Source organism: Salmo salar, chromosome ssa02 (assembly GCF_905237065.1).
Source record: "Salmo salar chromosome ssa02, Ssal_v3.1, whole genome shotgun sequence".
NCBI lineage: Eukaryota > Metazoa > Chordata > Actinopteri > Salmoniformes > Salmonidae > Salmo > Salmo salar.
In genome coordinates, this window is record NC_059443.1 from 53,152,221 (window position 1) to 53,161,857 (window position 9,637).

At 42.3% G+C, this 9,637-nt stretch overlaps 1 protein-coding gene across 4 annotated transcripts; it reads left to right on the plus strand.

The window, feature by feature from the left end:
- Window positions 1-22: 22 nt before the first annotated feature.
- On the plus strand, window positions 23-9,591 carry LOC106585758 (tRNA pseudouridine synthase Pus10). 4 transcript variants are annotated; one of them, XM_045705905.1, is made up of 18 exons: window positions 23-92; window positions 956-1,088; window positions 1,399-1,665; window positions 2,009-2,095; window positions 3,066-3,100; window positions 4,838-4,952; window positions 5,347-5,423; window positions 5,600-5,645; window positions 5,830-5,909; window positions 6,027-6,112; window positions 6,518-6,643; window positions 7,465-7,521; window positions 7,616-7,692; window positions 7,816-7,871; window positions 7,966-8,083; window positions 8,280-8,422; window positions 8,613-8,728; window positions 8,942-9,591. In XM_045705905.1, the coding sequence occupies exons 1-17, from the start codon at window positions 79-81 to the stop codon at window positions 8,722-8,724; spliced, it is 1,629 nt and encodes a 542-aa protein (XP_045561861.1). In that variant the 5' UTR covers window positions 23-78; the 3' UTR covers window positions 8,725-8,728; window positions 8,942-9,591. The 4 variants fall into 4 exon arrangements, with proteins under 4 accessions (XP_045561861.1, XP_045561847.1, XP_014027817.1 ...); XM_045705891.1 differs by having other exon boundaries at window positions 8,613-8,712; XM_014172342.2 differs by having other exon boundaries at window positions 5,845-5,909; window positions 8,613-8,712.
- Window positions 9,592-9,637: the final 46 nt, after the last annotated feature.

Here is a 9,637-nt window from a genome sequence, read left to right on the forward strand (position 1 = left end):
CCTTCTGTCAACTTCGACGGCGCCTTGATATGACGTTTTAGATGTCTAGCAATTTGCCTTGCGGTTTTATATGTTGGGATGAGACGAAGCAAGTAGGTCACTGTGTGCATCAAACTAGCTTTTATTTGTACATTTTAAATAATGAATATTTATATACAGTCATATACAGGTACTGGAAGTGATATTGTATACAATTAAAGGGACTTGTGGTGTTGATCAAAATGATAATATCCACCCTCATCAATATATTGATCTATCTGATTCGATTAGTTGTGTCTACTTCTGATGACGTCATGTTCATGTAACATTTGCTGCATGCTGAGAAACCAAATGACTGAACCACAGAGTTTCTAAACCATCTTTGACTGAACTGTGTTCTTGCTCTACATAGACATTTGATTATCGTACAAATACTGTAATTCATTTGCCATTCAAGGTAGGTTATATGAGTAGGTTCGTAAGCTTGTGCTTATTTGTGTTCTCAGATAAAGCTAACTAGCTAGCTTAAGAACTACAGTAGCGAACTACTGTAGTTACATAGGCTAGCAGCACATCATAACATCAAATGCATCAACATCCACACAGGGCTGCGAGTGTGACCTAGTGCTAGCAATGTGTACACAGGTCTCAGAGCAAGCAGCCCTTTCCAGTATTGTATAGTAGTACAGATGAGATTTTACTTCTGAGTTAAGAGTTTATAGCCCCCATATCTATCTTTGTAATGCAAAGTGTGCATGCAAGCTTTGCTGCAGCTCTCAATGATTGTAACCTCACCCTACAGTGTGTGATATGTTATTAGCATTGTGATGTGTATATTATATTACTCTTAACCTATAGTAGTACTGATTCTACTGAACTCTGTCAGCTAAGTTGTTGTAGTAGATTTGCCAGACATAAGTGTACTTTCATCTTTCTTACTGATCTCATTCATCTATGATCTCTGTCCATTTTACAGCTGTATTATGTTGCCCCTGAAGGAGAAAGATAGACCAATAGTGAAGAAGCTGCTGGAAGCTGGATGCTGCGCCCGCTGTGTCCTGAGGTTCTGCTGCTTGGGGGTGCAGTCAGCCTACCGCCAGTCTTATGAGGTCAGTGCTTTTGCTGCATTGTATTGTCTTTGCACTTAAAGCAGGGACAGACATACAGACATTTCAGAGATTCAAGTGCAAAGACAGTTAAGTAGCTCCAACATTCTTCTTTGTAGGTAGTCTCGGCTTAAGGCTTTGCGTGAAAGCCTGTGGCAGACGCTACTTTGTAGGTAACCTAGGTATTCTCCTTTAGAATAATTGTGCCCATGATCTAACTTGCTGTCATATATTGGGTGAACTGAACTGCAGGCAGACATTTTAATATATATTCTTTGATGCTGAATAATGTTTTTCTGTTTGTCATGCTCAGGATACAGCAAAGGAGCTTTGTGCTTTCATCAGTGATTCAGAGAGTAATGAATGCCAAGATGCAGCCGTGCTGGAGCAGCACACAGAAGACCCCCCTAGTAAAAAAATTAAGATGGATGCCGCGGAGACGGACGTCCAATCAGAAGGCGACTCTGCCGTGGTTCCCACGGTGATGGAGGAAGGCGACGCCAAGCCAGCGGACTCGGACGTGTGTGCGGTGTGCCTGGGAGTTCTACAGGAGTTCTGTGATGAAGCCTATGCCATAAAGGTGTGTTTGGTCACTATTAATCCTATTGCATTCGGAGCCACTGTTGTTTTACATGATACCTATGACTAAATATGTCTTCAGGTGTGTCCCAAATGACACCCTGGTCAAAAGTAGTGCACTATATAGAGAATAGGGTACCATTTAGGACACAACCTTGAAGATTAAAATGAAAAGAAAGACCTTTGTACCTGCCTAGTGATCAAATACCCCATCATCACCATCGTCAGTCAATGCTCCAGTCTACCAGAATCTGCCTCAAATACCACAGCTTGAGGCCTAAGAGGACAGAACCAACAATGGAATTTGGGGGGATTCATGACACTGTTTTTGTGTATGTGTGCAGATATCGGATGTGGTGAAGGCCAAAAACTACCAGTTTGACACGATGGTACTGTCTGTCTCCCTGCCGGCCCAGCTGTCTGTCAGAGAGGTCAGTGGTTACATTGTAGGCCTTGGCTGATAACTGATGTCACGTAATTGTGTACCTATCAGATTTGACATTTTTTTTAAATTTCACCTTTATTTAACCAGACAGGCCAGTTGAGAACAAGTTCTCATTTACAACTGCGACCTGGCCAAGATAAAGCAAAGCAGTGCGACACAAACAACAACACAGAGTTACACATAAACAAATGTACAGTCAATAGCACAAAAAAAATCTATGTACAGTGTGTGTAAATGTAGAAGAGTAGGGAGGTAAGGCAATAAATAGTCCATAGAGGCAAAATAATTACAATTTATCATTAACACTGGAGTGATAGATGTGCAGATGATGATGTACAAGTAGAGATACTGAGGTGAAAAAGAACAGGAGGATAAATAACAATATGGGGATGAGGTAGTAGTGCAATGATAGGTAAGCTGCTCTGACAGCTGATGCTTAAAGTTAGAGAGGGAGATATAAAACTCCAGCTTCAGTGATTTTTTAAAAAAATTAGTCCAGTCATTGGCAGCAGAGAACTGGAAGGAAAGGCGGCCAAGGGAGGTGTTGGCTTACAGTATATTCAAATGGTTTGTCTCAAAACAACTTCCATTCAATGGAAAAGTATGATTATTTCAACCTCAGTTGATTCTGTCATACCCACACAGTCAGTATAGCCTGGACCCCAGTAGTTCTATACAGTGTGATGTGTGGAGTGAGAGACTACTATACAGTCAATAATGCAGTATCATGTCCCTGGGTTGGCCGTTAGAGGGCGTAGTTACCTCATAGTTAGTGGTACTGCTTCTGTCTAGTATAGAGACTAGAGTAGACTAAAGTGCTATCGCTAAAGCCATTGTTTCTACAGATGTGGCATTCCCCATTAGGGTGTGCATGACGGATGCTTGTAAACAGACAGGATGTTACTCAGGACGTTTCTGAACATGTACCCTCCTCTCTCTCTGCCACACCCCTACAGCACTCTTGTTGGCTGCATGTAAAGAAGGAAGTGAGGTAAGTTCGCTTCACCAGAGTGGCGTCCATCTATCTAGCCTAATTTCTTTCCATTAAATAAATCATTCTAATCCCAAAGTATCATTACATCACTACAACACATTGAAATACTATATTATGAACACTCATCTTTCATGTTACCTTTTATAACCTGTCATGTCTAAGCCGGGGGAGGGGAGGGCGAAACAACAGTTTCTCTCCCCCCCCCAATTTTTTTTTTAAAGGAAGTTTGTTCTGAAGGCTGTCCAGTATCTGAGAGAGATAAGAAAGGTCAGGCAACATTTCTTTTTTTCCTTTTTTTTGGCACTAAACAGCCTCCATATGCACTACCGTTCAAAAGTTTAGGTTCACTTAGAAATGTCCTTGTTTTTGAAAGAAAAGCAATTTTGTTGCCCATTAAAATAGCATCAAATTGATCAGAAATACAGTGTAGATATTGTTAATGTTGTAAATGACTATTGTAGCTGGAAATGGCAGATTTTTTATGGAATATCTACATAGGCGTAGAGAGGCCCATTATCAGCAACCATCAGTCCTGTGTTCCAATGGCACGTTGTGTTAGCTAATCCAAGTTGATCATTTTAAAAGGCTAATTGATCATTAGAAAACCCTTTTGCAATTATGTTAGCACAGCTGAAAGCTGTTTTTCTGATTAAAGAAGCAATAAAACTGGCCTTTTTTTAGATTAGTTGAGTATCTGGAGCATCAGCATTTGTGGGTTCGATTACAGGCTCAAAATGGCCAGAAACAAAGGACTTTCTTCTGAAACTCGTCAGTCTATTCTTGTTCTGAGAAAAGAAGGCTATTCCATGCGAGAAATTGCCAAGAAACCGAAGATCTCGTACAGCGCTGTGTACTACTCCCTTCACAGAACAGCGCAAACTGTCTCTAACCAGAATAGAGAGAGGAGTGGGATTCCCCGGTACACAACTGAGCAGGAGGACAAGTACCTTAGAGTGTCTAGTTTGAGAAACAGACGCCTAACAAGTCCTCAACTGGCAGCTTCATTAAATAGTACCCGCAAAACTCCAGCCTCAACGTCAACAGTGAAGAGGCGACTCCGGGATGCTGGCATTTTAGGCAGAGTTCCTCTGTCCAGTGTCTGTGTTCTTTTGCCCATCTTAGTCTTTTATTTTTATTGGCCAGTCTGAGATATGGTTTTTTTCTTTCTTTGCAACTCTGCCTTCTGACCAATTTTATGTTATTTTAATGGACCAAAAAAATGTGCAAGGACATTTCTAAGTGACCCCAAACGTTTGAACAGTAGTGTATACTTCCATCAATTTTTTTCCAACTGGTACCGGGGGACCTTCAGACAAGTCTTTGAGGCCTGTGGACGTCCTAGACCAAAACAACCGACATGTTCGTGAGAGTCGCACCCATATTAGTGTGTAACCCAAACTGTTCGAACGCTACAGACAGAAGTTGCTATACCGACTTCAGACGAGTCCCAAGACGCTTGTGGGGGGGGGTCGTAGAGAAAAACAGAGAACACCATTGTGTTCGTGAGAGTCTCATCTTTCCATAGAGTAAAAAACCGTTCAGATGATTTTGTGAGAAGACCTAAGTCTCATGGTGTGACAAACACAGCTCTAGTTCTGTCACGAGACGCATCCAATGCAAAAAAAAACTTTTATGGGGATGTTTGTATTATGCTAATTCGATTTCCACGAGGGCGCAGACATCTACCTTAGGGGTTTTTAATACATTAATTACGTTGAATTTGTTACTAAACAGGGAGAAGTCTATATGCCTCGATAAGGATGATGTCATCCAGGTGAAGGAGGCCTTCAAGTGGACCATGCAGGGTCTGGTGTCCAAAGAGCTTGGTGGCGTACCTGTGGTGACCAAGGTCAGTGACCAGTGACCCGGAAGTAGCCATCCAGTAGCCTCACTTGCTGATGGGTCGGACACCACTGTTAAAAACAACTTGTCATACAGTTACTGTACAAGGCACTACTTGTATCTATAGCAATAACCTGTAATGAGCTAGCCTGGTTCCAGATCTGCTTGTGGTCTTGTCAAGTCAATTGCTATTATTGACAAGAAAAACATGACCGGGAGGCGGCACAAACAGACTTGCACTCAGGCTAGTAATGTGAGTGTTCTATTAGTGAATTTACCCTGGTAAAATGAAGGCAAATAGATCAAATGTAAGTGACAAAATTATATTCATTCCTGAAATGTATTTTTATTCTTGATTTGTTTTTGTTTATTCCTGTTTTATTTTCCTCTTTATCCCACAGATCAGTCGACAAACTGAACAGTTTGAGGTGGGCGTGGGGTTCACACATCCAGAGACGGACTCAGACTGCCACTTCCTGTAAGTCCTCCGAGCACACTCCTCCTCAGGGTATAGACCAGATGAATAGATTGACTAGACAGCCAGATGGATGGATAGATTTTATAGGTGTAAAGGCCAGCAAAATACATGTAATATTGTGGAGTAGCATTTTTATGAAACTACTTTCTACTTCTCTGCTTTATTCTTGCAATCAGGGCTGGCATCTGTTCAGACTGCTTCAGACCAACTAAGAACAAACAGGTGAGTGAAAAAGCCAATTGGAGCCATGTCACGTGACATTTGAACAAAATGGGTCGTTGGTATAAATGGTTTTGATAAGTTCCATGTTTTTGTCCAATTGCTTTTTTGTTACCAATGGCGACATGCTGCTCATTCTTTGTCGTTCCAAGTCTTTCTGTGTTACTGTCTTTTCTCTGATCTGTAGTTTGTCTCACAACAGAATGTCTTCACTAGAATGGCCGTAGTCAAAGCCCTCGAGAAGGTTTCCGATGAGAAGTTTCTAAAGTAGGTGGTCATGTTATTCTCGTTTTTCTTTTTTCTGTTTCTCTGTCTTCACTCTTTTGAGAAAACTGACAATCTAACTGCATGTATTGCTTAATGATATTTATTTTCTCTCTCTAGAAAGTTCCCCTGTCCCCCTACACGACCAGCGAGGAAATGCATTGCTCAAGACGCCCAGTGTCTTCACGTTTCTGTATTTGTGGCGGGTAAGGTTGTTTATGACATCCCTTTTGGATGATTTGAACAAAAGGAGGGCTTTGAGATTATCAAGAGTGGGGTCATTTCACTTCGGGAATGTATTCAGTTGGGGGCGAATCCTAACATCCTATTAGGTAAGTCGAATTTTCACTTATTCCTCCGTTGACATCAATGCATGGCTAAGTAAAAGTTGGACTTAAGGAAAAGTTAGGATTCACCCTTCATGGTTAGGGGCTCGTAAGTAAGCATTTCACTGTAAGGTCTACACCTGTTGTATTCGGCGCATGTGACTAATAAAATTTGATTCGATTTTTTTCACGGCTTGGGATTTTTCTGTTATTTACAATCCAATACTGAAGAGTTGTTTTTAAGGGTTTGACTTGACTCCTTTATGTTTGTCCCTGTTTTTTTAGGGAGGTACAACAAGTTCTCCCGCACCCTGCCCCAGACCCCCTGGGTGATTGACGGAGAGAGGAGGATGGAGTCCTCGGTGGAGGAGCTAATCGCCGCACCCCTCCTCTCCTCTTTCCGGGCTGAGGGTGAGCATATACTGGGTGGTGTTCAGAAGGGCACACTGTAGCAATGGGAAACAAAACTCTGTGTTCTTATTGGATGAGTTCCGGTAGAACCTCCTTGTTTCGCTCTGTTTCTAAATGTTTTCTCCCGACTGAACCTCATAGGCTCTACACATTATTACCTAGGGATAGATAGACCATAGAGATAGATAGAGGGCCCAAAAGCCTGTTTCAGCATGGGCAGCACCGTTGAGGACTTTCACCATTTTGAAGTAGTCATCAGAAGGGATCAGCCAATGAATTATACTAGTGTCCTGACTTTGAGGTCATTAAAGATCCCATGGCACTTATCGTAAGAGTAGGGGTGTTAACCCCGGTGTCCTGGCTAAATTCCCAATCTGGCCCTCAAACCATCACGGTCACCTATTCATCCCCCTCCTCTCCCCTGTAACTATTCCCCAGGTCGTTGCTGTAAATGAGAACGTGTTCTCAGTCAACTTAAATGGTAAAATTTAAACTAGTGAGCAAACATGCCATAACTTCAGGTGGCAGGAAATCGGCAACCTTGGCTTCATACCTGTTCAAACACACTGCAGGTAGCAGTATGCACCCTTTCTGTTCTTTTGCCAATTCATAGAAGTAGTATTAGAAGAAAATGTACTAATTCAAAAGAGATGGCCTAAATGGCGCTGCCCATGCTATCACAGATGCCATAATGGGACAGATGCAATGATCCAATGTCTATCTAAGTCGATGAGAAAGACAGATCCAAAAGAATACACTGGTGAAGGAATCTGGTATCTCAAGTAATGTCTTTCTCCTCTTTTCCCCTCTGGTCTTTGCAGGGTTTAATTTCTCCTCCTCAGGAAGGGAGGACGTTGATGTGCGTACGCTTGGAAATGGTCAGACACACAACATACATGTATGTTTACACATCCCCAGCCTTTGTTTCCGTCAATGTGAGGTGTAAAGAGGTGTCTCTATCCCCATTCGCAGGTCGTCCGTTTGCACTGGAGCTGCTAAATCCTCACAGAGCCAGGTTCAATAAGGCAGAGGTCCGACAGCTGCAGGAGGTACACACACACAGCGTCTCTGCAGGGTCACACACACAGCGTCTCTGCAGGGTCACACACACAGCGTCTCTGCAGGGTCACACACACAGGAATTGACCACAGCCCTATCTTTTCTTCTCACAGACCATCAACCAGTCCTCGGACAAAATCAGAGTACGAGATCTACAGATTGTAAGCAGGTGAGCAACGCAGTAGAGAAATGTGTCTCACTTCTGTCCAGAGACCTAAGAATGATGCTGACAGATCATACTCTGTGTGTTTGTGTGTGCGTAGAGATGCTATGGGCCACATGAAGGAGGGTGAGGAGGACAAGACCAAGTCGTACACCGCCCTCATATGGACCCAGAAAGCTATCGACAAAGACGACATCACGTTCTTAGAGGAAACCAAGGTGAGTGTTCACAATGCTATCTTTAAATGGCATTGTTTTCATATACAATCACAGTGGTTAAACATCTTGGTTGTAGTTTATTTTATGGTATGTGTTTTATAATCTTTGGTTTGCTCATTCAGTGTAAACAGTACCTTAAAATGAAAGTTCTGCCTACCTACGGTATGTGTTGATAATCTTTGGCTTGGTCATATAGGAGTTGAAGCTAGCACAGAAGACGCCACTAAGAGTGTTGCATCGCAGGCCGCTGGCCGTCAGAGAGCGGGTCATCCACACCATGAGTACATGCTTCCTGGACACGCATCACTTCCACCTGAAGCTGCGCACGCAGGCAGGGACGTATCCTTTATACAGAGAGAAGCAAAACAGTGAGATACACGAAATCATACACAAACCCACACACGGAGGTATTAAGGTTGAGAGACATTCACAGTGATATACTTACGCACACACACAATAACAAATTAATACATTTTCTTTTTTTTATCATGAACGACTCACCCAATGTCAGTACCTTAGCTGTTCCCAGTTACATCAAGGAGTTTGTCCACGGAGACTTTGGTCGCACCAAGCCCAATCTGTGTGATCTGCTGAAGACTGAGACTGATATCCTAGAGCTGGACGTTGATGTGGGTATTTAAAAAAGTATCTACCTTTTTGTGGGATATTAAAATAAGACACTGTGCACAGTGATTATTGTATAAAAAATAGCAAGACAGTTGAAAAGTTCACATTCATAATTTAAAGGGATAGTTAAGCATATTTCGATATAGAAAATTGCTGGACTATGATTGAAAATGCAGGTGAATCAAAAGGATTCTGATGAGTTTAGTCTTTCTCTCTCTGTGCGTTCCTCAGTCTGTAGATGTGGACTGGCCACCCTCCATCCCGGAGTGAGCCTCGTCTCACTGATGCTGTTGAGGATTCCAAAAGGAGCCCTAGTTCTTTCTGATGGGCCATACCTCCACCTATTGGGCTCCGTTCCACTGATCTCTAGATGATATAGATAGTGTCAATATATTTGTTTGTTTTTCTTTCAATACAGATTATGTTGAAATGACTGAATCTGTGCAGCACGTTTGCTGAGCTGAGGCCTTGAACTGACATATACATGTCTTTGAGAGCCGTAGCAGGGACAGGGTGTGAATGGCACCGCTGACGGAAAGAACTACAATCCAAGTTAATTGTACTCAACTGGTGTCCCAAGTCTGAATTAGTCTCCTATTAGGAGAGGATGAAAAACAGAAGTGTTTCAGCCCTCCAGGACAGACATTGAACAGCCCTTTCATAGAGCATAGGGGTAGTATATGGTCAGTATTTTGTGTGTATTTCCCTCTACTGATTTAGAGGTTTTTGTTCAGCCTTAAAATATATTGTCCCATAGGCAAAAGGAGAGCAATGCTATACTTTTTTTGTATGAATGAAAATATTTGAATGTGATGTCTCCCATCAGCATAATGTTCCCCCATTGTACATCCCATCCAAATAAAGGCCTGGGACATGTTCAATTGTGCACACAATGGAAAACTTTTTGGAACGGAAAACCAAAACATT

Coding starts and splice junctions, on each gene's coding strand:
- LOC106585758 (XM_045705891.1), top strand. Junction 3,101..4,837: donor CATGTAAAGAAGGAAGTGAG/GTAAGTTCGCTT, acceptor GTTACTAAACAG/GGAGAAGTCTATATGCCTCG. Junction 7,693..7,815: donor AGGTCCGACAGCTGCAGGAG/GTACACACACAC, acceptor TTCTTCTCACAG/ACCATCAACCAGTCCTCGGA.